Source organism: Manacus candei, unplaced genomic scaffold, assembly GCF_025592945.1.
Source record: "Manacus candei isolate 608988 ecotype Guabito, Panama unplaced genomic scaffold, ASM2559294v1 h1tg000023l, whole genome shotgun sequence".
NCBI lineage: Eukaryota > Metazoa > Chordata > Aves > Passeriformes > Pipridae > Manacus > Manacus candei.
In genome coordinates, this window is record NW_026138071.1 from 1,295,769 (window position 1) to 1,323,003 (window position 27,235).

At 48.0% G+C, this 27,235-nt stretch overlaps 2 protein-coding genes across 62 annotated transcripts in view; one reads left to right on the top strand and one right to left on the bottom strand.

The window, feature by feature from the left end:
* The window catches only part of MUC13 (mucin 13, cell surface associated), a 29,986-nt gene extending 3,121 nt beyond the window's left edge, over positions 1-26,865 (top strand). The window contains exons 3-23 of one of the 50 annotated variants that reach the window (XM_051787569.1): positions 1,537-1,599; positions 2,330-2,392; positions 3,555-3,617; positions 5,564-5,626; positions 6,789-6,851; positions 8,014-8,076; positions 8,802-8,864; positions 10,027-10,089; positions 10,820-10,882; positions 12,838-12,900; positions 13,367-13,429; positions 14,853-14,978; positions 15,873-15,979; positions 17,589-17,647; positions 19,038-19,186; positions 20,496-20,621; positions 21,776-21,896; positions 22,962-22,999; positions 23,590-23,677; positions 24,715-24,922; positions 26,168-26,865. In XM_051787569.1, coding sequence (XP_051643529.1) covers positions 1,537-1,599; positions 2,330-2,392; positions 3,555-3,617; positions 5,564-5,626; positions 6,789-6,851; positions 8,014-8,076; positions 8,802-8,864; positions 10,027-10,089; positions 10,820-10,882; positions 12,838-12,900; positions 13,367-13,429; positions 14,853-14,978; positions 15,873-15,979; positions 17,589-17,647; positions 19,038-19,186; positions 20,496-20,621; positions 21,776-21,896; positions 22,962-22,999; positions 23,590-23,677; positions 24,715-24,922; positions 26,168-26,218 — 1,766 coding nt within the window. In that variant the 3' untranslated portion in view covers positions 26,219-26,865. Of the gene's footprint in view, positions 1-1,536; positions 1,600-2,329; positions 2,393-3,554; positions 3,618-5,563; positions 5,627-6,788; positions 6,852-8,013; positions 8,077-8,801; positions 8,865-10,026; positions 10,090-10,819; positions 10,883-12,044; positions 12,108-12,837; positions 12,901-13,366; positions 13,430-14,852; positions 14,979-15,872; positions 15,980-17,588; positions 17,648-19,037; positions 19,187-20,495; positions 20,622-21,775; positions 21,897-22,961; positions 23,000-23,589; positions 23,678-24,714; positions 24,923-26,167 lie in introns of all 50 variants that reach the window. The other 49 variants (XM_051787570.1, XM_051787580.1, XM_051787581.1 and 46 more) reach the window with 49 other exon arrangements.
* LOC127471109 (uncharacterized) lies at positions 3-12,870 on the bottom strand. Of its 12 annotated transcripts, none has more exons than XR_007904567.1 (3): positions 11,940-12,019; positions 9,523-9,921; positions 6,228-6,284 (listed from the first exon to the last, which is right to left on the bottom strand). XR_007904567.1 is itself a non-coding variant. In XM_051787643.1 (2 exons), exon 2 carries the CDS (start codon positions 1,194-1,196, stop codon positions 567-569), a length of 630 nt encoding a protein of 209 aa, XP_051643603.1. In that variant the 5' UTR covers positions 1,197-1,431; positions 12,733-12,870; the 3' UTR covers positions 3-566. The 12 variants fall into 12 exon arrangements, 5 of the variants coding, with proteins under 5 accessions (XP_051643603.1, XP_051643602.1, XP_051643605.1 ...); XR_007904566.1 differs by lacking the exon at positions 6,228-6,284 and adding an exon at positions 6,862-7,127 and having other exon boundaries at positions 9,141-9,921; XM_051787643.1 differs by lacking the exons at positions 6,228-6,284; positions 9,523-9,921; positions 11,940-12,019 and adding exons at positions 3-1,431; positions 12,733-12,870.
* Positions 26,866-27,235: the final 370 nt, after the last annotated feature.

A 27,235-nucleotide genomic window follows, 5' to 3' on the forward strand; every position in this document is an offset into this window, starting at 1 on the left:
AAAAACCATCAGACAGAAACTTCTGGGTACAGACTGGAGTAACCAAGTCCAACAGATCTCTGCAGTTCCCATAGAGATGTGTTCCCTTGCCTAACTTTCCCTGAGATCCTCTCCCAGGGGAGACAAAGGTGCCCAAATTACGGTTGTGAATACCCTCCACACTTCCCTATTTTCCTCCTGCTCTTTCCTGCAAGGAGAAAGTGTTGGGGAAGATATGAGATGCTTTCCTGCTTGGTGCCTTTGCCTCCTGCACTAGGCCTGGCTGCAAGAGGATCCCTGCAAAGACATACCCAGGGCATCCCCTGCCAAGGCTCTGAAGGCAGTTGTGCCTGAGGTTGGTCGGAGCACGGGCAGGAAGGGAACTGGGCCACACAGCATCACAGGGCTGAGCCCAGGGACCGGGTTTGGGGACCAGGGAGCAGTTCCTTCCTGAATCATCTAGGCTGGAAAAGACATCTGAGATCATTGAGTCCAACCTTTGACCTAAAACTTATCTGCCAGACCATGGCACCAAGCGCCACATCCAGACTCTTGTTAAATCCCTCCAGGGACAGTGACACTACCACCTACCTGGAAAGCCCATTCCAACGCCCAATCACTTTCTCTGTCAAGAACTTCTTTCTCATGTCTGACCCAAACCTCCCCTGGCACAGCTTTAGACTGTGCCTGCTTGTCCTGTTGCTGGTTGTCTGGGAGAAGTGACTGATACCCACCTGGCTACAACCTCCTTTCAGGTAGTTGTAGAGAGTGATGAGGTCTCCCCTGAGCCCCCTCTTCTCCAGGCTAAACAAAACCAGCTCCCTCAGCCACTCCTCAGAAGGCTTGTGCTCCAGTCCCTTCACCAGTCTCATTGCTCTTCTCTGGACCTGCTCCAGCACCTCAATATCCTTCCTGAACTGAGGGGCCCAGAACTGCACACAATACCCAAGGTGTGACCTCACCAGCACTGAGTGCAGGGGAAGAATCTCTTCCCTGCTCCTGCTGGCCACACTATTCCTGGTACAGGCCAGGATGCCATTGGCCTTCTTGGCTACCTGGGCACACTGCTGGTTCATGTTCAACTTCCTGTCAGTCAGACTCCCCAGCTCCCTTTCTGCCTGGCTGCTCTCCAGCCATTCTGTCCCCAGCCTGTAGCGCGGCAGGGGGTTGTTGTGGCCAAAGTGCAGGACCCGGCACTTGGTCCTGTTGAACCCCATACTACTGGATTTGGTCCATCAATCCAGCCTATCCAGGTGCCTCTGGAGAGCCTTCCTGCCTTCCAGCAGATTGACACTCACCCCCCTGCAACTTGGTGTCATCTGTTAATTTCATAATGGTAGGCACAGTGCCCTCATCCACACATCAGATGACACAGGCATCACATGCAGGGATGCCCAAGGCAGGGCAAGGCTGCTCAAGCTTTGGCTGCTCAGCCCCTCATGGCTCCCCCACCTCCTACGTGCTCACAACTTGTCCTGCACGCACAGAGTTGCCCCAAGCTTTTCCAACAGACAATGCTAAGCAGTGCTGCCATGTTTCTTCTTTTCTCTTCATCAGGAAGCGATAATGAAACTGAACCAACGACTGCCCCATCAGTGAATACAACCACAAATAATCCAGGTAAGGAGCAATCTCTTCAGGCAGCCTCCTCTGGGCACAGATTGGAGGAACTGAATTGCAGGGAGCTCTGCAGTGCCCCCAGAGAGGGATGAGTGCCTGTGCCAGGTTTCCCTGAGACCCTCTCCCAGGGGAGTCAAAGGTGCCCAGATCAAAGCTGTGAATATGCAGGCTGCTGTTTTCCTGCTTACTGCCCTTGCCTCCTGCACCAGGCCTGGCTGCAAGAGGATCCCTGCAAAGAAATGCCCAGGGCAGCCCCTGCCGGGGAACTTCAGGGAGTTGTTCCCTTATGGGGAGTGTAGGGTGTGCCTTCTGTAGGAGGCTGATGGCCCAGCTCAAGCTGCTCTGACATATGCTCCTGGATGTGTGGTGCTTCCTTGGGAAGCTGGAGGGAGCTTTCCTGCCAAGTGGAATACGTGTGTGGTTGTGGCCGAGACAGCTGTGGCCAGGGAGCACAGCTAAGCTGTGGGCAATGCAGTGCCCGTGTGGGGCACGTGTTCAAGCCCTGAGAGTTGGGGGACAAGGGGTCACAGACACATCAGATGACACAGGCACCACATGCAGGGATGCCCAAGGCAGGGCAAGGCTGCTCAAGCTTTGGCTACTCAGCCCCTCATGGCTCCCCCACCACCTACGTGCTCACAGCTTGTCCTGTGCGGACAGAGTTGCCCAAATCTTTTCCAACAGACAATGCTAAGCAGTGCTGCCATGTTCCTTGTTTTCTCTTCATCAGGAAGCGATAATGAAACTGAACCAACGACTGCCCCATCAGTGAATACAACCACAAATAATCCAGGTAAGGAGCAATCTCTTCAGGCAGCCTCCTCTGGGCACAGATTGGAGGAACTGAATTGCAGGGAGCTCTGCAGTGCCCCAGAGAGGGATGAGTGCCTGTGCCCAGGTTTCCCTGAGATCCTCTCCCAGGGGAGTCAAAGGTGCCCAGATCAAGGCTGTGAGTTCCCTCGACCCTCCCCCATTTCCCTGTTGCTCTTTGTCTCAAGGAGCAAGTGTTGGGGAAGATTTGAGAAGGCTACTCTTTTCCTGCTTGCTGCTTTTGCCTCCTGCACCAGACCTGGCTGCAAGAGGATCCCTGCAAAGAAAGACATGCCCAGGGCAGCCCCTGCCAGAGCCCTGAAGGCAGTTGTGCCTGAGGTTGGTTGGAGCACGGGCAGGGAGGGAGCTGGGCACACAGCAGCACGGGGCTGAACCCAGGGACTGAGTTTGGGGACCAGGGAGCAGTCCCTCCCTGTCATCCTCCATCCTGGCCAAGCTACCTGTCCCAGTGTGGAGCTGGGAAGCCCCATCCAGGTGGGTCGAAGCCCCTGCTGGGGTCACGCAGAGGAGGGGCAGCCTCCCCAGTCCCTCAGCTCTTCCTTCATGGGGGACTTGCAGGAATGCAACCTTCCTGATAGTTTCCCATTTTCCCATCACGATTGCCCAGTATCATCAACAACCTTGTGCCTCCAACTTTCAGAGGAATGTTCTTGAGGAATGTTCTTGGGGAGAAGGCCTCTTTTGATAGCGGAGGGTGTGCTGGCTGTATGAGCTTGATGGACCTGCTCGAGCTGCTCTGACAGATGCTCCCGGATGTGTGGTGCTTCCTTGGGAAGCTGGAGGGAGCTTTCCTGCCAGGTGGAATACGTGTGTGGTTGTGGCCAAGACAGCTGTGGCCAGGGAGCAGAGCTAAGCTGTGGGCAATGCAGTGCCCGTGTGGGGCACGTGTTCAAGCCCTGAGAGTTGGGGGACAAGGGGTCACAGACACATCAGATGACACAGGCATCACATGCAGGGATGCCCAAGGCAGGGCAAGGCTGCTCAAGCTTTGGCTGCTCAGCCCCTCATGGCTCCCCCACCACCTACGTGCTCACAGCTTGTCCTGTGCGGACAGAGTTGCCCCAAGCTTTTCCAACAGACAATGCTAAGCAGTGCTGCCATGTTCCTTCTTTTCTCTTCATCAGGAAGCGATAATGAAACTGAACCAACGACTACCCCATCAGTGAATACAACCACAAATAATCCAGGTAAGGAGCAATCTCTTCAGGCAGCCCCTTCTGGGCACAGATTGGAGGAACTGAATTGCAAGGAGCTCTGCAGTGCCCCCAGAGAGGGATGAGTGCCTGTGCCAGGTTTCCCTGAGATTCTCCCAGGGGAGTCAAAGGTGCCCAGATCAGGGCTGTGAATATGCAGGCTGCCAATTTCCTGCTTACTGCCCTTGCCTCCTGCAACCGGCCTGGCAGCAAGAGGATCTCTGCAAAGACATGCCCAGGGCAGCCCCTGCCGGGGAACTTCAGGGAGTTGATCCCCTATGGGGATTGGAGGGTGTGCAGTCTGTAGGAGGCTGATGGCCCAGCTCGAGCTGCTCTGACAGATGCTCCTGGATGTGTGGTGCTTCCTTGGGAAACTGGAGGGAGCTTTCCTGCCAGGTGGAATACGTGTGTGGTTGTGGCCAAGACAGCTGTGGCCAGGGAGCAGAGCTAAGCTGTGGGCAATGCAGTGCCCGTGTGGGGCACGTGTTCAAGCCCTGAGAGTTGGGGGACAAGGGGTCACAGACACATCAGATGACACAGGCATCACATGCAGGGATGCCCAAGGCAGGGCAAGGCTGCTCAAGCTTTGGCTGCTCAGCCCCTCATGGCTCCCCCACCACCTATGGGCCACAGCTTGTCCTGCACGCACAGAGTTGCCCCAAGCTTTTCCAACAGACAATGCTAAGCAGTGCTGCCATGTTCCTTCTTTACTCTTCATCAGGAAGCGATAATGAAACTGAATCAATGACTGCTCCATCGGTGAATACAACCACAAATAATCCAGGTAAGGAGCAATCTCTTCAGGCAGCCCCTTCTGGGCACAGATTGGAGGAACTGAATTGCAGGGAGCTCTTCAGTGCCCCAGAGAGGGATGAGTGCCTGTGCCCAGGTTTCCCTGAGATCCTCTCCCAGGGGAGTCAAAGGTGCCCAGATCAAGGCTGTGAATTCCCTCGACCCTCCCCCATTTCCCTGTTGCTCTTTGTCTCAAGGAGCAAGTGTTGGGGAAGATTTAAGAAGGCTACTCTTTTCCTGCTTGCTGCTTTTGCCTCCTGCACCAGACCTGGCTGCAAGAGGATCTCTGCAAAGAAAGACATGCCCAGGGCAACCTCTGCCAGAGCCCTGAAGGCAGTTGTGCCTGAGGTTGGTTGGAGCACGGGCAGGGAGGGAGCTGGGCACACAGCAGCACGGGGCTGAGCCCAGGGACTGAGTTTGGGGACCAGGGAGCAGTCCCTCCCTGTCATCCTCCTTCCTGGCCAAGCTGCCTGTCCCAGTGTGGAGCTGGGAAGCCCCATCCAGGTGGGTCGAAGCTCCTGCTGGGGTCACGCAGAGGAGGGGCAGCCTCCCCAGTCCCTCAGCTCTTCCTTCATGGGGGACTTGGAGGATTACAACCTTCCTGATAGTTTCCCATTTTCCCATCATGATTGCCCAGTATCATCAACAACCTTGTGCCTCCAACTTTCAGAGGAATGTTCTTGAGGAATGTTCTTGGGGAGAAGGCCTCTTTTGGTAGCGGAGGGTGTGCTGGCTGTATGAGCTTGATGGACCTGCTCGAGCTGCTCTGACAGATGTTCCCAGATGTGTGGTGCTTCCTTGGGAAGCTGGAGGGAGCTTTCCTGCCAGGTGGAATACATGTGTGGTTGTGGCCAAGACAGCTGTGGCCAGGGAGCAGAGCTAAGCTGTGGGCAATGCAGTGCCCGTGTGCGACACGTGTTCAACCCTGAGATTTGGGGGACAAGGGGTCACAGACACATCAGATGACACAGGCATCACATGCAGGGATGCCCAAGGCAGGGCAAGGCTGCTCAAGCTTTGGCTGCTCAGCCCCTCATGACTCCCCCACCACCTACGTGCTCACAGCTTGTCCTGCACGCACAGAGTTGCCCAAAACTTTTCCAACAGATAATGCTAGACAGTGCTGCCATGTTCCTTCTTTTCATCAGGAAGCGATAATGAAACTGAATCAACGACTGCTCCATCGGTGAATACAACCACAAATAATCCAGGTAAGGAGCAATCTCTTCAGGCAGCCCCTTCTGGGCACAGATTGGAGGAACTGAATTGCAAGGAGCTCTGCAGTGCCCCCAGAGAGGGATGAGTGCCTGTGCCAGGTTTCCCTGAGATCCTCTCCCAGGGGAGTCAAAGGTGCCCAGATCAAGGCTGTGAATTCCCTCGACCCTCCCCCATTTCCCTGTTGCTCTTTGTCTCAAGGAGCAAGTGTTGGGGAAGATTTGAGAAGGCTACTCTTTTCCTGCTTGCTGCTTTTGCCTCCTGCACCAGACCTGGCTGCAAGAGGATCCCTGCAAAGAAAGACATGCCCAGGGCAGCCCCTGCCAGCACCTTGAAGGCAGTTGTGCCTGAGGTTGGTTGGAGCACGGGCAGGGAGGGAGCTGGGCACACAGCAGCACAGGGCTGAGCCCAGGGACTGAGTTTGGGGACCAGGGAGCAGTCCCTCCCTGTCATCCTCCATCCTGGCCAAGCTACCTGTCCCAGTGTGGAACTGGGAAGCCCCATCCAGGTGGGTCGAAGCCCCTGCTGGGGTCACGCAGAGGAGGGGCAGCCTCCCCAGTCCCTCAGCTCTTCCTTCATGGGGGACTTGCAGGAATGCAACCTTCCTGATAGTTTCCCATTTTCCCATCACGATTGCCCAGTATCATCAACAACCTTGTGCCTCCAACTTTCAGAGGAATGTTCTTGAGGAATGTTCTTGGGGAGAAGGCCTCTTTTGATAGCGGAGGGTGTGCTGGCTGTATGAGCTTGATGGACCTGCTCGAGCTGCTCTGACAGATGCTCCCGGATGTGTGGTGCTTCCTTGGGAAGCTGGAGGGAGCTTTCCTGCCAGGTGGAATACGTGTGTGGTTGTGGCCAAGACAGCTGTGGCCAGGGAGCAGAGCTAAGCTGTGGGCAATGCAGTGCCCGTGTGGGGCACGTGTTCAAGCCCTGAGAGTTGGGGGACAAGGGGTCACAGACACATCAGATGACACAGGCATCACATGCAGGGATACCCAAGGCAGGGCAAGGCTGCTCAAGCTTTGGCTGCTCAGCCCCTCATGGCTCCCCCACCACCTATGGGCCACAGCTTGTCCTGCACGCACAGAGTTGCCCCAAAGCTTTTCCAACAGACAATGCTAAGCAGTGCTGCCATGTTTCTTCTTTTCACTTCATCAGGAAGCGATAATGAAACTGAACCAACGACTGCCCCATCAGTGAATACAACCACAAATAATCCAGGTAAGGAGCAATCTCTTCAGGCAGCCCCTTCTGGGCACAGATTGGAGGAACTGAATTGCAGGGAGCTCTGCAGTGCCCCAGAGAGGGATGAGTGCCTGTGCCCAGGTTTCCCTGAGATCCTCTCCCAGGGGAGTCAAAGGTGCCCAGATCAAGGCTGTGAATACCCTCGACCCTCCCCCATTTCCCTGTTGCTCTTTGTCTCAAGGAGCAAGTGTTGGGGAAGATTTGAGAAGGCTACTCTTTTCCTGCTTGCTGCTTTTGCCTCCTGCACCAGACCTGGCTGCAAGAGGATCTCTGCAAAGAAAGACATGCCCAGGGCAACCTCTGCCAGAGCCCTGATGGCAGTTGTGCCTGAGGTTGGTTGGAGCACGGGCAGGGAGGGAGCTGGGCACACAGCAGCACGGGGCTGAGCCCAGGGACTGAGTTTGGGGACCAGGGAGCAGTCCCTCCCTGTCATCCTCCTTCCTGGCCAAGCTGCCTGTCCCAGTGTGGAGCTGGGAAGCCCCATCCAGGTGGGTCGAAGCTCCTGCTGGGGTCACGCAGAGGAGGGGCAGCCTCCCCAGTCCCTCAGCTCTTCCTTCATGGGGGACTTGGAGGATTACAACCTTCCTGATAGTTTCCCATTTTCCCATCATGATTGCCCAGTATCATCAACAACCTTGTGCCTCCAACTTTCAGAGGAATGTTCTTGAGGAATGTTCTTGGGGAGAAGGCCTCTTTTGGTAGCGGAGGGTGTGCTGGCTGTATGAGCTTGATGGACCTGCTCGAGCTGCTCTGACAGATGTTCCCAGATGTGTGGTGCTTCCTTGGGAAGCTGGAGGGAGCTTTCCTGCCAGGTGGAATACATGTGTGGTTGTGGCCAAGACAGCTGTGGCCAGGGAGCAGAGCTAAGCTGTGGGCAATGCAGTGCCCGTGTGCGACACGTGTTCAAGCCCTGAGAGTTGGGGGACAAGGGGTCACAGACACATCAGATGACACAGGCATCACATGCAGGGATGCCCAAGGCAGGGCAAGGCTGCTCAAGCTTTGGTTGCTCAGCCCCTCATGGCTCCCCCACCTCCTACGTGCTCACAGCTTGTCCTGTGCGGACAGAGTTGCCCCAAGCTTTTCCAACAGACAATGCTAAGCAGTGCTGCCATGTTCCTTCTTTTCTCTTCATCAGGAAGCGATAATGAAACTGAACCAACGACTGCCCCATCAGTGAATACAACCACAAATAATCCAGGTAAGGAGCAATCTCTTCAGGCAACCCCTTCTGGGCACAGATTGGAGGAACTGAATTGCAGGGAGCTCTGCAGTGCCCCCAGAGAGGGATGAGTGCCTGTGCCAGGTTTCCCTGAGATTCTCTCCCAGGGGAGTCAAAGGTGCCCAGATCAGGGCTGTGAATATGCAGGCTGCCAATTTCCTGCTTACTGCCCTTGCCTCCTGCACCAGGCCTGGCTGCAAGAGGATCTCTGCAAAGACATGCCCAGGGCAGCCCCTGCCAGGGCCCTTCAGGGAGTTGATCCCCTATGGGGAGTGGAGGGTGTGCAGTCTGTAGGAGGCTGATGGCCCAGCTCGAGCTGCTCTGACAGATGTTCCCAGATGTGTGGTGCTTCCTTGGGAAGCTGGAGGGAGCTTTCCTGCCAGGTGGAATACGTGTGTGGTTGTGGCCAAGACAGCTGTGGCCAGGGAGCAGAGCTAAGCTGTGGGCAATGCAGTGCCCGTGTGCGACACGTGTTCAAGCCCTGAGCTTTGGGGGACAAGGGGTCACAGACACATCAGATGACACAGGCATCACATGCAGGGATGCCCAAGGCAGGGCAAGGCTGCTCAAGCTTTGGTTGCTCAGCCCCTCATGGCTCCCCCACCTCCTACGTGCTCACAGCTTGTCCTGCACGCACAGAGTTGCCCAAAGCTTTTCCAACAGATAATGCTAGACAGTGCTGCCATGTTCCTTCTTTTCATCAGGAAGCGATAATGAAACTGAATCAACGACTGCCCCATCAGTGAATACAACCACAAATAATCCAGGTAAGGAGCAATCTCTTCAGGCAGCCCCTTCTGGGCACAGATTGGAGGAACTGAATTGCAAGGAGCTCTGCAGTGCCCCCAGAGAGGGATGAGTGCCTGTGCCAGGTTTCCCTGAGATCCTCTCCCAGGGGAGTCAAAGGTGCCCAGATCAAGGCTGTGAATTCCCTCGACCCTCCCCCATTTCCCTGTTGCTCTTTGTCTCAAGGAGCAAGTGTTGGGGAAGATTTGAGAAGGCTACTCTTTTCCTGCTTGCTGCTTTTGCCTCCTGCACCAGACCTGGCTGCAAGAGGATCCCTGCAAAGAAAGACATGCCCAGGGCAGCCCCTGCCAGCACCTTGAAGGCAGTTGTGCCTGAGGTTGGTTGGAGCACGGGCAGGGAGGGAGCTGGGCACACAGCAGCACAGGGCTGAGCCCAGGGACTGAGTTTGGGGACCAGGGAGCAGTCCCTCCCTGTCATCCTCCATCCTGGCCACGCTGCCTGTCCCAGTGTGGAACTGGGAAGCCCCATCCAGGTGGGTCGAAGCCCCTGCTGGGGTCACGCAGAGGAGGGGCAGCCTCCCCAGTCCCTCAGCTCTTCCTTCATGGGGGACTTGGAGGATTACAACCTTCCTGATAGTTTCCCATTTTCCCATCATGATTGCCCAGTATCATCAACAACCTTGTGCCTCCAACTTTCAGAGGAATGTTCTTGAGGAATGTTCTTGGGGAGAAGGCCTCTTTTGGTAGCGGAGGGTGTGCTGGCTGTATGAGCTTGATGGACCTGCTCGAGCTGCTCTGACAGATGCTCCTGGATGTGTGGTGCTTCCTTGGGAAGCTGGAGGGAGCTTTCCTGCCAGGTGGAATACATGTGTGGTTGTGGCCAAGACAGCTGTGGCCAGGGAGCAGAGCTAAGCTGTGGGCAATGCAGTGCCCGTGTGCGACACGTGTTCAAGCCCTGAGCTTTGGGGGACAAGGGGTCACAGACACATCAGATGACACAGGCATCACATGCAGGGATGCCCAAGGCAGGGCAAGGCTGCTCAAGCTTTGGTTGCTCAGCCCCTCATGGCTCCCCCACCTCCTACGTGCTCACAGCTTGTCCTGCACGCACAGAGTTGCCCCAAGCTTTTCCAACAGACAATGCTAAGCAGTGCTGCCATGTTCCTTCTTTTCTCTTCATCAGGAAGCGATAATGAAACTGAACCAACGACTGCCCCATCAGTGAATACAACCACAAATAATCCAGGTAAGGAGCAATCTCTTCAGGCAACCCCTTCTGGGCACAGATTGGAGGAACTGAATTGCAGGGAGCTCTGCAGTGCCCCCAGAGAGGGATGAGTGCCTGTGCCAGGTTTCCCTGAGATTCTCTCCCAGGGGAGTCAAAGGTGCCCAGATCAGGGCTGTGAATATGCAGGCTGCCAATTTCCTGCTTACTGCCCTTGCCTCCTGCACCAGGCCTGGCTGCAAGAGGATCTCTGCAAAGACATGCCCAGGGCAGCCCCTGCCAGGGCCCTTCAGGGAGTTGATCCCCTATGGGGAGTGGAGGGTGTGCAGTCTGTAGGAGGCTGATGGCCCAGCTCGAGCTGCTCTGACAGATGCTCCTGGATGTGTGGTGCTTCCTTGGGAAGCTGGAGGGAGCTTTCCTGCCAGGTGGAATACGTGTGTGGTTGTGGCCAAGACAGCTGTGGCCAGGGAGCAGAGCTAAGCTGTGGGCAATGCAGTGCCCGTGTGGGGCACGTGTTCAAGCCCTGAGAGTTGGGGGACAAGGGGTCACAGACACATCAGATGACACAGGCATCACATGCAGGGATGCCCAAGGCAGGGCAAGGCTGCTCAAGCTTTGGCTGCTCAGCCCCTCATGGCTCCCCCACCACCTACGTGCTCACAGCTTGTCCTGTGCGGACAGAGTTGCCCAAATCTTTTCCAACAGACAATGCTAAGCAGTGCTACCATGTTCCTTGTTTTCTCTTCATCAGGAAGCGATAATGAAACTGAACCAACGACTACCCCATCAGTGAATACAACCACAAATAATCCAGGTAAGGAGCAATCACTTCAGGCAGCCTCCTCTGGGCACAGATTGGAGGAACTGAATTGCAGGGAGCTCTGCAGTGCCCCAGAGAGGGATGAGTGCCTGTGCCCAGGTTTCCCTGAGATCCTCTCCCAGGGGAGTCAAAGGTGCCCAGATCAAGGCTGTGAATTCCCTCGACCCTCCCCCATTTCCCTGTTGCTCTTTGTCTCAAGGAGCAAGTGTTGGGGAAGATTTGAGAAGGCTACTCTTTTCCTGCTTGCTGCTTTTGCCTCCTGCACCAGACCTGGCTGCAAGAGGATCCCTGCAAAGAAAGACATGCCCAGGGCAGCCCCTGCCAGCACCTTGAAGGCAGTTGTGCCTGAGGTTGGTTGGAGCACGGGCAGGGAGGGAGCTGGGCACACAGCAGCACAGGGCTGAGCCCAGGGACTGAGTTTGGGGACCAGGGAGCAGTCCCTCCCTGTCATCCTCCATCCTGGCCAAGCTACCTGTCCCAGTGTGGAACTGGGAAGCCCCATCCAGGTGGGTCGAAGCCCCTGCTGGGGTCACGCAGAGGAGGGGCAGCCTCCCCAGTCCCTCAGCTCTTCCTTCATGGGGGACTTGCAGGAATGCAACCTTCCTGATAGTTTCCCATTTTCCCATCACGATTGCCCAGTATCATCAACAACCTTGTGCCTCCAACTTTCAGAGGAATGTTCTTGAGGAATGTTCTTGGGGAGAAGGCCTCTTTTGATAGCGGAGGGTGTGCTGGCTGTATGAGCTTGATGGACCTGCTCGAGCTGCTCTGACAGATGCTCCCGGATGTGTGGTGCTTCCTTGGGAAGCTGGAGGGAGCTTTCCTGCCAGGTGGAATACGTGTGTGGTTGTGGCCAAGACAGCTGTGGCCAGGGAGCAGAGCTAAGCTGTGGGCAATGCAGTGCCCGTGTGGGGCACGTGTTCAAGCCCTGAGAGTTGGGGGACAAGGGGTCACAGACACATCAGATGACACAGGCATCACATGCAGGGATGCCCAAGGCAGGGCAAGGCTGCTCAAGCTTTGGCTGCTCAGCCCCTCATGGCTCCCCCACCACCTACGTGCTCACAGCTTGTCCTGCACGCACAGAGTTGCCCCAAGCTTTTCCAACAGACAATGCTAAGCAGTGCTGCCATGTTCCTTGTTTTCTCTTCATCAGGAAGCGATAATGAAACTGAACCAACGACTACCCCATCAGTGAATACAACCACAAATAATCCAGGTAAGGAGCAATCTCTTCAGGCAGCCTCCTCTGGGCACAGATTGGAGGAACTGAATTGCAGGGAGCTCTGCAGTGCCTCAGAGAGGGATGAGTGCCTGTGCCCAGGTTTCCCTGAGATTCTCTCCCAGGGGAGTCAAAGGTGCCCAGATCAGGGCTGTGAATATGCAGGCTGCCAATTTCCTGCTTACTGCCCTTGCCTCCTGCAACCGGCCTGGCAGCAAGAGGATCTCTGCAAAGACATGCCCAGGGCAGCCCCTGCCAGGGCCCTTCTGGGAGTTGTTTCCCTATGGGGAGTGGAGGGTGTGCAGTCTGTAGGAGGCTGATGGCCCAGCTCAAGCTGCTCTGACAGATGCTCCTGGATGTGTGGTGCTTCCTTGGGAAGCTGGAGGGAGCTTTCCTGCCAGGTGGAATACGTGTGTGGTTGTGGCCAAGACAGCTGTGGCCAGGGAGCACAGCTAAGCTGTGGGCAATGCAGTGCCCGTGTGGGGCACGTGTTCAAGCCCTGAGCTTTGGGGGACAAGGGGTCACAGACACATCAGATGACACAGGCACCACATGCAAGGATGCCCAAGGCAGGGCAAGGCTGCTCAAGCTTTGGCTGCTCAGCCCCTCATGGCTCCCCCACCACCTACGTGCTCACAGCTTGTCCTGTGCAGACAGAGTTGCCCCAAGCTTTTCCAACAGACAATGCTAAGCAGTGCTGCCATGTTTCTTCTTTTCTCTTCATCAGGAAGCGATAATGAAACTGAATCAACGACTGCCCCATCAGTGAATACAACCACAAATAATCCAGGTAAGGAGCAATCTCTTCAGGCAGCCCCTTCTGGGCACAGATTGGAGGAACTGAATTGCAGGGAGCTCTGCAGTGCCCCCAGAGAGGGATGAGTGCCTGTGCCAGGTGTCCCTGAGATCCTCTCCCAGGGGAGACAAAGGTGCCCAGATCAAGACTGTGAATATGCAGGCTGCTGTTTTCCTGCTTGCTACTTTTGCCTACTGCACCAGGCCAGGCTGCAAGAGGATCCCTGCAAAGACATGCCCAGGGCAGCCCCTGCTGGTGCCCTCAAGGGAGTTGTGCCTGAGATTGGTTGAAGCACCGGGAGGGAGGGAGGTGGGCCACACAGCAGCACAGGGCTGAACGGAGGGACCAGGTTTAGGGACCAAGGAGTTTTCTCAGAGGTTGTCCTGCACGCACAGTTTTCCCAGGCTTTTCCAACAGATGATGCTAAGCAGTGCTGCCATGTTTCTTTTCTCTTCATCAGGAAGCGGTAATGAAACTGTAACAACTCCTTCAGAACCAGTGATTACAACCCCAAAATCTCCAGGTACGGAGCAATCACTTCAGGCAGCCCCTTGTGGGATTATATTGGAGTACCCAAGTACTTGGGAGCTCTGCAGTGCCCCCAGAGTGGGATAAGTTCCTGTGCCCAGGTTTCCCTGAGATCCTCTCCCAGGGGAGTCAAAGGTGTCCAGATCAAGGCTGTGAATATGCAGGCTGCTGTTTTCCTGCTTGCTGCCCTTGCCGCCTGCAGCAGGCCTGGGTAGAAGAGGATCCCTGCAAAGACATGTCCAGGGCAGCCCCTGCCAGGGCCCTGCAGGTAGCTGTGTCCTAGATTGATTGGAGCTCAGGCAGGGAGGGAGTTGGGGCACACAGCAGCACAGGGCTGAGCCCAGGAGCCTTGTCTGGGGAACTGTACATCTTTCCTTCCCAGGTGTTCTCCATACTCCACCATCCCCCATCCCACTAGGGCATTCCAGAGTAGATAACATGTCCCCATTTAATACTGTGTCTCCCCATCACTGTTCCCTGCTGGCTCTTGCTGCAAGTGGATTGTGTTTAGATGATTTCACAAGTGTTGTTTCTTTCTACTTGGGATCTCTTCCATCAGGAGAAAATATTGGCTTCAGTAGGGTCTCTGGAAACAATATCTGAAGATGAACCTTAGAGGCGTTGTAGCTTCATTCAGTGTTTTTCTTTTTGCTTTTTGGAGGTTGAATAAAAATTACTGTTTTTTTCCCCATTGCACAGAAAATGTCTTATCCACAAGAACATACCTATAGAGTTAAGTGAAAGATACCAGGCAGGGTAAAAAGAAGAATCTGTTGTCTCGGAAGAGAACTGTAATACCATCCTAAGTATAATTTATATTGAAATATGACTTTTAATTACTTCTTAACCATTTAAATTAGTGATAGATATAAAATATATACTCTAAAATCTTTACAAAAGGTACAATTACTCAGAGAAAATATACTATGATAATTAACTTTGGAGTCCTCATTTTAATAGTCTGTCTGCAGTTATGGACCGTGCCATGACTGTCATAATAAGGCAAGTATGCACCAGTGCAGTATTAAAGACTCACAGGCTATTGTAGTCTGCCTTTTTCTAACAGTCACTGACTTTGACAAGCCTTGATATACTTTCTTTGTTTGATTTGGTTTTAGTTGTATTAAGTAGAGTTGTGAATGCTCAATATGACAGATAATGAAATTCAGCCATACCCCGAGTCCTCACTGTGATATCCTGCTGGATTGTATAGGGAAAACAGTTACTATATGGACATTAAGCAAGCAACATACAGCTGTGTGCTCTGTAATTGCATCTATACTCTCTAAAACATACCTGGTAGATTCCTTTAGTAGAAGTACACATGAACTATTCAATATATGAAGTATTTTATATGTGAACTGGCTATTGCAATTTCATAGAAATACTAACATCAATGTCTTTCAATTTTGTATCAGAGAACTTCTGCAGTTCAGACCCTTGTGGAAGAAATTTTGCTAAATGTGTTTCTTTAAAAAGCAAGTATACCTGCCAGTGTGACTATGGATTCTACTATAGCAACGAGGATAAGAATTGTTACAAAGGTGAGTTTGCAGAAGGGCATCTGTGTTTTTAGTTGCCTGTTCAGGTGAATTTTTCTTCCCATATCCCTTGTTTTCATGTTATAACTGAAAACATAATCAATCTGGGAAAGTGACTGCTCAGCAATTCCTTGCTTTGCAGATAGCCACTGCTACAATGACCTAGATTGTTACCTCACAAAAGAGTGAGAGCCAAAGAGGTTAAGGTTCTAGGAAAAGCTGAGTTCTCTGTCAGGGGTGCTGGAGATTGAAATGAGTGAAAAGCAGGAAAAAATGCAAGTGTAAACCTACCATCAGTATCAGTTTTGAGGATTTACAAAGGTCCAAACTCATGAAGACCTCTGAACAACCAGATTGACTTCCCCAATACTCATCACCGTCCTGTTGAAATGCTTCTCTGAGATGCTGCTGAAGGCCAAGTGTGTGAGCAAATATTTTAAGTGCCAGCAAGCAAGATTCTCAAATTTACTTGTGAGGCCTAAGAAGCAGGTTGATACTGAATCACTTTCTCTGATATGGTGAACCATGTTACCTGCTTAGTAGCTGCAGTTTTGGAGTCCTTTATATACATATTTTCTCATTAAATGTTGTAACACCTCACGGAGAGTCTTTTAGTTTTAGGCCATTCTGACAGTTTAATGTTATTCAGTTTCATAATCAGGACAATTTGGTTGAGCCCAGGATCCTGCCTTCTTCCCAGGTAGCCAGAGTAAATACCCCATTGTGACTAAATTGATTGAGCAAACATTTGTTCCCTACTGATCCCTCCAGTATATGAAAAATAGCAATGGTTGCCTTCCGCATTGTATTTCCCCATTACTGAAGGCTGGAGAACTCTAAGGTGAAACCTGACTTTCTTGAATGCTTTCTAACTTGTATTCTCTCTTCTCATTTCAGGGGATGTATACCCAGGGGTCATTAGTGTGAATCAATACTCCAATGATAGTGTTAAAACTGTGAATTCCACAGCATATGAAGAGGTGTTCAACGGTGTATCAGAATTTGTGAGTGACAATGTTGGTTTTTTTCTGTATATTTCATGTTGTACTGGGTGTTATACAGACAGAGAGGACACACATTGCCTTTAATGTGGAGCCCAGAAGAGTTGCACTTGAGAAAACTACTTCTTTCAAAGAACTCTTCATACTACTTTAGACCTATTTGTAAAAGACTTGAATTTTGCCCTCAGGGAAGTACCTGATTAAAGTAATGTCTGCATTTTTAATACCACTTTGATTCTGGGGAGTTCTCACATAAATTGCTTTGCATCTTTCACCGGTCCCTCTCCAGAAACAATGGGGCTGAGTGAAGTTGTTCAGCCTACTGAGTTTCTGAACTCCACTGTTCACTGGAGATTCAACAATACTCAGTGGGTATAAGTAAAAATGAACAATTTTTTTTTTTGAGAAAATTATCATTTTCACACAGCACAAACTTTTCAGAATGGCTGTTCAGCTGTTTCTAAATACCTGAATAACAAGCCTCTTCCATAAGCCTACCAGTACTAGCATTTTAATGCTGTTAATTAAATGGATACTACACATTTTGAGTATTCTATGATTGTACATAAAATCTGGTAAATGATTTCCTGGAAAAATAAGATGAGCAGTTTAATTTATACTGCCATGTTGAAACAAGTGGATTTGCTTATGTCTCTTTCTGGTAGTAAGGAAGAAGAGATATGCACCTCTACTAGACATCTGATCAAAAAATATTCACCAGATATTAATGAGAAATCATCAAAACTGATTATCAATTTCTGCCTGTTATTATATTGCTTCCTGTGAATGTTTTATCAGAAAGTGACCAAAAATTGTTCCTCCAGAATGTTTAAAAATATTTTCCTCAATTTTTTTGTCCAGCATTTGTTCATGGCATGGCAACAGAAGAGAATGATATGTAGGACTAGAATAGGCATAATGTAGTAACAGAATGCAAAAGTGAAAATAGAATAGAAAATTATTTTAATGTTATTGAAAAGGATAGTTTAGCTTTCATTTCAGTTGAATTAGACATCCTATCCTTTTCTCATGGTGTCTCTTGCTTGTGTGGCAGTTGAAGGCAGCTGCCACCACTAGTTGTTCCTTGCTTCACATGGGATGAGGGAGAGCAGTGACTTTTCTACTGCCTCCATTCCACTCCCAGTGCTTTCATCAGTGCTGTGCTTCTCCCCACAAGATCAACCCCTTATGATCCCATTTCACTGCATCTCAGGGACATGTGCCATCTGGAAGGATGCCTACTTCTCCCTCTTCTCTCTCGTAGATTGGTACTGCTTAGGAGACAGCCTCCTAAGCAGTGAGTTTGCAATAGAGTGTTTGTAGCTATCCAGCCAGTCCAGTCCAGTCCAGCTATCCTAATGCACTGCCTGACATTCAATCTCCCTCCCTCCACTGCTCTCCCATACTCCCTGTCCTCCCATATTCTACAGCACCACCCCACTACTCCTCTTCTGCAACACCCTGCCAGTGTATGTAACTGACCAGCTTGCTTTATTTGTGCCTATAGTAGCATGTTCTTGATTAAAACTTTACAGCTGAAGCCTCAGTGGTTCATGTGATTTTGGTCTATGTTTCTGCTTCCTTTAACCACAATTCATTTCTTCTTTTATAGTTTGAAAAGGCCTTCAGAAATTTATCGACCTATGAACAGACAGTCATCGTGGAAATTCAGTAAGTTTGCCAGTTTGTTTTTTGCACAGTACGTGTTTCCCACACACCCCATTTTAATCTGTTCCCCATGGAATACTCAGTTCAATAAAAGATATCAGATGAGTTCAGTTCAGAACACTTTCCCTTAAAGAAGGACATTCTTTTCATATTTTTAAGGTTTCTGGAATGCTGGCCCCATTTTTCCCCCAAAATGTCTGTGAAATGGGCTGGCTGACAGGTCCACTGCGGATGTCCCACTTTTAGCACCATGTAGGATATAGCACTATGCTATAACTAGCAGTCCCCTGTAACATCTGACATATCTGAAATTGTAACAGTTAACTCTGAGGTTCCTATGAATACTTGGAGATCCAGCTCGAACTCCCAATTAATTTAAAAAACACCCTTATTACAGAAGGCATACAAAATGCATCTCACTGTGCACTTGTTGGTCTCTCCTGATGGCAGGTTGAATTGAATGAGCTGTGGTGACTGTAGCTGTGGAAATAAGGTCCTTTGCTGGTCTAGGTGGACACTGAGATATCTCTCTCTTCCCATCTCCATCTGTTAGAGCTCCGTTACTGTCCCCAGAGCTCTGCCAGCTTCTTTGTGAGTGGTTCCTAAGCCACATCAAGCAAAGCCTGGCATGGTAGCACACACAGCAGTGTAAGCCCTTTCAGTGAACCCCATGGACTAAGCAGTTAAGCAGAGTGTTGTTCCAGCAGGGTTGCGAGGGCAGTAACTTCCAACAGAGCAGTTGTGACAAACACACAGGGCACAGTAACATCTCAAGGTACTACAGCAATCTGCCACTTAAAGATATTTGTGTGCATATCCCAGCAGCATGAAGTTTAACTGAAGAACTGGATAGTCACTGCTGTTCTCCACCTCGCCCCAGGGAGGCTGATGTCCAGCTGAATCCAGCCCAGCTAGTGTGCAGTTGGCATAGATACCTCTACATTGCAAACAGACCCTTCTGAATTCACTATGGTCATACCCTGAATTATCCTCACCATGCTTCAGGATGGGTTCTCCACACCATGCCTGGATGACACCAAGGCTGATGCAAGCATGTGAAAGTTAGGGCTTAACAGATAAGGTCCTCCACACTGCAGCTAACTTGAGGTTAGCTCAGTTAAAAATGTCAACTGTGTGTCAACAGCACACGAAGGAGCAATGCTGTTAGCATTAAATCCAACAGCTACCTATTTATATTTGGATCTACTAGAAAGATGGCTGTTAATGCATTCCTAAGCTAGACAAACTCATTTGCAGGTGTCTTGGCAATTACCTATGCTATGGGAAGAAATAAGCTAGGGGAGAGAGGGAGATTTGGCAGAAAATTTCTCTTGTCTTTGCTATTCGTATGGATTATATGAGACTTTAAAATGGAACTATCTGTACTTTTCAGACCTTCAGAAAAATCCAGAAGTGCTTCTCAAACGACTGTAACCGTGATGAACCTGTTTAAGGAGAACTCAAGTGTGACCAATGAATCAGTTTCTCTTGCAGTACGACAAGCAATAAAAGAAAATTCGTCCTATGTCTCTTTTTACGAAGGTATGTAACTCCTTACTGTGGAAGTAAATAATCAGCAGAAACAGAGGTTCCTATCTCGAGACCTGATTGGAGGATTTCTGTGTGCATAAAAGCCCATCAAAGCACAAGCCTTGTTGATTTTAAGGAGCTTAATGTTCTATCTTGTATAATTTTGAAGATTCAACCATGCAGTGCTAGGCTTTTTTGTCTTATTAAGGCTTTCTACTTCCTGTGTAGAGAAGAGAAGGAAAATACTTACTCCTAAGTAAGCAATGGCATGGTGATTTTAACCTGCTGAGTGTTAAGTGGTGGGAAAAATCAGGATAAAATATATACAGACATATATTGTCCTTCTGAGAGTAAGTCAGTATTTTTCTGGAAAAATAGGATGAAACTCTCTTTAGACTTCTATAATTAGCTATGGTAACTGAAATGAGGCCTCACTGATTAGCTACAGAGCTAAGTGATTCATTGATCTAAACTAGTAAATTCTTGCTTTACTAAATTACTTGGAGAATGATTTCCTAAATAAACTATGGATTTTTTCTCTCTCTCTCTTTTTTTTTTTTTTAATATGATCCTATTTTGAAACCAGCTTTCTCTCAAGGTATAGCTAATAATTAGAATTGTCTATTTCATGGCTTATAGCCTGAGCTTGGTCTCTGGAGGTGACCATATCCACCTCAACCACGACATTTTCTTGTGTGCTGTTCCTAAATGTGAGAGGGAATAGAAAAAACCTGAGAGCTTGAAAAGCACCAGCACATCCCTCTAATGTGTGCCATGCACTGAGGTTTTTAAACCATTCCCACCACTGGGTCATACATCTAAAGAGCAATGTACTGGGCAAAAAGGATACTAACACTGCTCATGAAATGAGCTGCTTGCCCATAAATATTTATATCTATGTAGAGCTGTATGGGATCTGGGCCTCACAGTTCAACTGTGGAAAAAACTAAGGGAATAGTGATGGTTTTTTTCTGTAGGGTTTTTTTCAAGGTGAGTCAGAAATCCAGTGTTCAGAATATGAACTTATGGGTAGAAATTCCCTTTTCATAGACTGGAAGCCAGGAAGGTTTGGAGGCAGTTGCAGGAGGCTGAGAAAAAGGAAGTCAGAATGTATGATGGAAACAGGACCTTAACTGGTAAAGAGCAAGGGAAAAGAAATGGCTGGTCCAAAAACCTGCATATTGATGTCCCAGGAAAAGAACTCACAAGTTTTTTTTCTTTAGAATTACTAAATAATCGGTTTATGATTTACTGAGCAAGTGCACTGCTTTCTACGAAATATTATTAGTACTCAGGTTTGCTCCCTGTTTCTCTTTTAAAGAGGCAAGGAAATGTGATGTGTTTGAATGTGATACTCAAACCACAGTCTGTGTAGAAGACACGTTTCCAGAATGCCAGTGCAAAAGTGGTTTAGAAAAGACAGAATGGGATGATCGTTCTTGTTCAGGTAAGAACCTTGCTCCTTTATCTATCCCTGAAAGTCTGACCTGCTTATTCCCTGTCTCAGTCCCTTGTTGAAAAAGGATGCTGTGCAATTGTGCTGACCTCTAAAAATCATGGAATGTGTGTCTTATTAAGAAAGCCATAGAAACACCTTCTCACATTTCACTTTGAACACATCCATAATTCTATTCCAGTAGAATAAACTACTAAAGCTTGACAAAATCATCACTGAAAGCAGTGAATGGGCAATTCTTTAAATGCATTGTTAGACTCTTGGTAAGAACTGAAACCTAAACAGGTGAAGGATGGAACAAATTGAATCCTATATTCACAGCCTTCTCTGCTAGTACATATTTTGGGAATAAGCTCTGCATGCTACTTGAAGGCAGCTATGGGAATGTTGACAGAACTAGAACCCTCAGGATGCACTACAACGACCTGTTCATTGTTCATAATTCTAGGTTTGCATGACCTGGATTTAGACAGGTTTTTGTGGAAAGAATTATTTCTGTGACTTTTAGGAGCTGTTAGTTGTTGAGTTTACTTTCTTTACAGTTTTGAATGTTTTAATGGGTACTCTGTTTATATTTTTAGCTGTCCTCCAAAGCCCTGAGATGTACCTTATTTTCTTCTTATGGAAACTAAAATTTTTACACTACAGAAACTAAAAAAGCTCTAAGATATGAGATTTTAAGAAAAACAATAAATATTTCAAACACCTATGATAAAGTTATGAAAGCTGGCTGCAATAAAGCCCAGTGAGATGTGATCCAGTGTAGGCCTTTGTGGCCCCTAACCTGTCTTAACCTGTCTAAATCTGATCCAGTTTTAGATCAGTTGCAATACAAATTATCTGCTGTCAGATCAAACTGCAGGTCATTGCTTGCCTATGTTAGATGCAGTCTAGATAGATTTCCTTTTTGATAAAGCTGAATGGTTTTAAACAAAGCCAGTTTACTTCTAATTTTGTACTTTTGTATTTCAGTTTCTGTTCTACATAGGTATAGTCCTAAAAAAGCCATTCTGGTGCTTTGAAGAATGAGAGAGTTGTATATGTTCTCAGTGCAATAAAAAAGGGGGGAGAGGGGCTACCTTTAACACTGATTTGGGGAGGGGCTATCTTCAATTAACTCGTATTTTTTCCCCCTGAAAATACAGCTTGCAGTAAAAGCTGCTCTGCGCAAGCACACAAGTACTGCACAATAAAAGAAGGGATCCCAAAATGCACATGTATGACTAACTTTGAAGAGAAAGATGGAGAAGATGGAGAATGCGTACCGTGAGTATTCAGCCTTTTACTGCATTCCCATGTTCTAGGCAAAGATAGGGGAGAGGGACATCTGACATGGGGTCAGACGCAGTCTAGAGGAACAGGCTGCAGCTGTGTGAATCAGAGAGGTGCCTAAGGTGGTTCACCGGTGGACAAATTCCCATTGTGTCCCAAGTTATGGCATTTTTACTGCTTGGCATTAGTCTTTCGTGGTCACTCATAATACCTGAGAGGAAAGCCAAGGAGGCCCAGGGTCACCCATGAGTCAGCGAAGAGGATAAACTACTTCACTACATAAACACAAACTCAGAGTAAATGGACCGTGGGAACTGGTATGCTGAAGTGTTTAGTAAGCAACAGGCATTAGAGCAAGAGGCATCAAATCCCTGGAATGTTTCCATTGATTTCAGTGGGGAGTGTTTCCTGATAACTTTCAGACCTATGTTATTTCATCTTGGTTTTCTCTCTGAGGGTATTTCTGTCAGGATCAGAGCAGAACGGTGGTGTTTTGCTGGTAAAGCTGAGTAAGTGACTGGTTGTGCTCTGCTCTGGTGAATAAGCAGGGGGACCTTACTCCCCATGTCCATTAATTCAGCTCTTTTTGTAGTTATTGTTGCTGCACACTGAACACTTCTTACCATAAAGTTGATATATTTCAAACACAAGAAACTAGTATGGAAGGAAGATATAGAGTGCCCAGTCCTTACAGACCTTATGTTGAGGCTTTTGATAAAGACAGTGGCTCAGAGGTGCAGAGCTTAGTTCTTTAGAAAAATTAGGTCTTTTTAACGTTTTTCAGACTAAGAACTTGAAACTTTGAGTGCCCAGATCACCAATCATTCTGAAAATCTCAGATTGTTTTACTCTAATGAAAGTAAAGAATTCAATATTAAGAGGAAACCTGTAACGAACACACCTTGCAGTGAAATTACAGATAAAAGGGGGAAATATACTATTGTTTTGTGATCATAGAATTATAGAATGGTTTGGTTAGAAAGGACTTTAAAAATCATCTGCTTAATGACATTATCTTTTCTTTCTTTCTTTCTTCTTTTTCTGTGTTCTCTCCTGTAGTTGTCAAGTGGGCTATTCCGGGGAGAACTGCACTGACAGTAAGTATAAGAATTTCCAATTTTTAATTATAATGTGGAAAAATACCTGGTAATGTTTAATCTGTCTGAAATTAAAAACATTACAAGTAGCAGCCTTTAGGCATGCCTTTGTTCTGCACTTACAGCAGGGAAACTTTAGGGAAAAAAAGGAGTGAAATTTATCTTATGCCTTATATGCTTAGGGCATGGAAAGAGCCTGTTTGATACCTAACTACACATTTTAGCAGCAATACTAGCTTAAGAACCCCTGCACCCTCTTAGTTGTTCCTGTCCCTCAGCTATAACTATGTGTAAAACCATTCAGTGCATGGTGTCAGGAACTTGAGCTGTGATCAAAATAGCATTCAGAAGAGATGGTCTGTAATGCAGATCCTTGATATACATCTTCCTGTGCCCACAGACATTTGTAAGCACAAGGAGCCTGGGAATAAATGACATCTTCCATATTTTCCTTCCTTCCTTTCTTCCTTCCTGCCTGCCTTCCTTCCTTCCTTCCTTCCAGATAGGTACAGAACTTGTTTTTCAATATTCACCATGAGTTTTCAATTGATCAATTGATGTGTTTTGTTTGCTGGTTTTTTTTTCTGCAGACACTGAACTCATCCTTATAATAGTGGGTACAATTCTTGGAGCCATTATCCTGAGTTTAGTGATAGCAGTCTCTGTAATTTCAGCAAGGTAAGAGTATTTCTTATAATTGAAGCTGCATTGCTGCATGTTCATAGAGAACTAAGCAGAAATTTAGAAAGGAGCAGGGCTGTGGATGAGGTTGCAGGCCTAGTTGGGCAGACATGTTCATTTAAGCCATACAGTCATCAGAATTTGCTCTTACCTATGTGCTCTTCCAAGAAGCATTTATTGTCTTGCTGTGAATTCAACTATGAAAGCTTCAGTCGAGTCTTCAAAATACACACCTGATCCATGAGTCATAATCCTGCCCTAGCCAGTATTGATATGGCATCTGGATAAGACTGAAGAAGGATGCTGATATCAGAAGACTGTGTGGCCCAAATTCAGACCCTCTGCAGCTTTCCCTGCTCACACTTCAGCTCAAGGCCTGGTATGGCCTTTTCAGCTCAATACAGGTGTAATTTTCAGCCAAGCATCTCCTCAAAGCTTGCTATTCCTGGTGTACTGGCAAATGTCTGATTGCAGTTGCACCTCCTCACTTCTCTCCACACAATAAATAGTCAAGCAGCTCCTCTGCCTTTGCTCCCAGCACTGCCCAAGCAACGATGCCTACGAGACCGCCCGCAGCAGACACTGCTCGCCAGCAGGTGCACAAGCTGGTGTCAAGTGTACTTGTCCAGCTTTGGCTGCAGGCACGAGGGCACCTTTTCTTAACTGAGTCTAATGAATGCCTCATTTCTTCCTCTGGATAGTCAGTTAGAGCTAGTGGCGGTTGAAAGAAACTCCTTTACCCTAGGAACTAGCTGAAAGAGGCCAAAGTCCCCCTCTGTCTCTCCTGGCAGCTTTGCCTCACCTGTGAGAAAAGACGCCAAACTTTGTACTCTTATGCAATAATAACAATTATAACAATGATAACAAGGGTTATGCAGTAGGTATGCTACAAAAATCAGTTGTGAGTTTCAGAACAGGACTGAGAAGTCAAAATAAGGTGGGAGTGGACAACTCAATAAGTTTGACTGACTTAATAAGTAAGGCACACTAAATGGTCTTTTAAAACCTCCTTTGTTCTTTCATTTCCTCTGAAGAGCCAAACACAAACAAAATCCAGAGAAGAAGAGGCTGATAAAGTCAGGATATTCCGACACAGATATCTCTGATGATAGACCGACCATAACGTTCCCCAGAGTCCAGACCACTTCTGGCCATGCAAACCCAGGATATCAGCCAAACAACCCATATGAGATACCTTCCACAAATAAAGGTCATTTTTTGGAGAGGGATTATGATGATTTGGTAAGTGTTTCACATAGACCTGTGGGAATTGCATGGTGAAGGGTCTAGAGAGTAAGTCCTACAGACGAGCATAGTATTGTGGGCTACAGACACTGCTGGAACCTAAACTTCACTTTGTCCATCCTCCCTTGATCTAGAAGGCCACAGTGGTATAAAGGCATCCAAACAACTGTAGCGTCAGCTGAAAAACTTTGCCTTATTACAGAGATCAGCACTCAACTCATAAAGATCTCTCTAAAGTCCCAGTAGTCATCCTTGAGTCACAAGTGAAAAGCAATGGCCAAAGCAACAGCTTGGCTGCCCAGGGGTCTGCTGTGTCATAGAACATTTGACTGCACTGTCCAAACATTCCTCACCACAAGTGTGCCTGCAAGCATCACAGGCTGTTACCACCTGTGCTTCTTTTAAGCCAGTTGTGGAGTCAACAGGTGCTGCAGTGGCACTTCCCAGCTGCAGCATCACGCAAGATTTACAGACAGTTTAAGCTGGGACAGCTGCCCAGAGGGTCGGTGTCCTCCCACCTGCTCTGCTGCTGCTTTGTTCACAGCAAGAGCCTCTGCAGCTGCTGCAGCGCTGCAAAGGGGCAAAGTGTGAAGTGCCATGAAGAAGCTTTTGCATTGCTATAGCCCAGAGGAGCCTGGTCAGTAGAGGTGTGTCATTAGCTGGAAGGCGTGTTCTAAAAAAAAATGCCTGTTTTATCCCTGAATTTTGCAAGGGAGCTGTAGAGGAAGCTGGGCCTTGAGAAGTGTATGCTATGATATGATTAATTTGCTGGGTTCAACATGAATCAAGTAAATAGGAAGCACATTGTATGTTCAAATCTTGTTGAAATGACATTTTTGCTCCACCTCTGTGGTGCAAGAAAATGTCCCTGTTAAGTGAAGAAATCTGTTTAATTGTAATACATTTACATGTTTTGCAGAATTGAGGTCTAAACCGTGACAGGAGCAACCCGGATATCTGATGTTTAAAAAAACCAACAGCTTTTAAAAAGCTGCCAATTAAGAGAAGAAAAACATCTAAGTAGTTAGTTGATTGGTCAGATTTGCATGGATTTGGGCATTTCTAACTTTCCAAAGGTGTCTACTTCTCACTGATTCAAGTCTGCCTGTTTGGTTTTCCTTGAGGGTTGGTGAAGGGGCTCTCACATGCAGTGTGCTACATGTTGAACTCTTCTGAGAAAGGAACTTTCTGACCCAGAGCTACTTCTCATTTCTCTTCTCCTCTTGTCTAAATTCTCTGTAGTACGAAACATCACAGGAGCGTGGGGGCTTTAGGATGCAGAGCAGATACTAAGTGACAAGAGCAGTAGAAGGACCTACGACCACTGCAACAATGGGTCAGACCAAAGAGTTTCGCAGCCTCTCACCAATGCAGTTACTTCAGCAGAGGAGACTACAAAGTCCTTGACTCCAGATTCTCTCAAGATTTTCTAAAAGAAGACCCCCGCCTGAAAGAGATCATGGACAACTCTGAAATAAGGGGAAAATGTAGTAGGGGATAGGGAAAAGAAGAAGATATCTTTTGAAAAAACTAATGAGCTCCAATAAACATTAGACTTCTTTGAGAAGGTCAGTACACTGGCAAGAGAGCGAGTGTATACAAGATATCAGGATTTTAATCCTGCTGGTTTTCAGTTCTTCTGGAAGATGGTCCAAGCAGTATGTGTGATGCTGAAAAATGTCAGCATCCAGACCTTTACCTTTATTTGTGCTCACTCAATTTCAACTAAGGCTTTGGGCAGATCAAAACTGTTCTTCATGAGATCCTACCCTGTTTTACTTTACTATATCAGGTACAGTCTTTTTTACCCTCCTCAACCCCCCGTATTTCCTATCTGAAAGCATTTTGTTCAGATCTCTGCTGACATGTGTTGTGTAAGACAATGGCACTTGTCTGATGTTTTCCACAGCCTTCCTTCCCAATAAAATGGCAAGAAACAATATCTTCAAACAAACAACTTTGTTCTCCTTGCTACCCAACTGCATTGATTTTATATTCTCAGTTCCTGTGGAAAGTGTTAGATTTTTTTTTCTCTTGCACTCTTTATATTTGAATGATCTTAAGGTTGGTGTTTGGTTTTTTTCCCCCCGATTTCTTACATATGGTCAGTAAATCTATCTGTAAAAGAATCCACATTTTACTGAGTATGCATTATCTATTGGCTAGCATTAACATTTCCTTTATATATATATATATAAAATATGTATAAGCACACATATGTACATATATTTATAGTTTACATTCATTTAAAACATCATTTAATTCTGTTATATTTTCTGGTTTGGATCTTATATATGCAGATTAACTTTT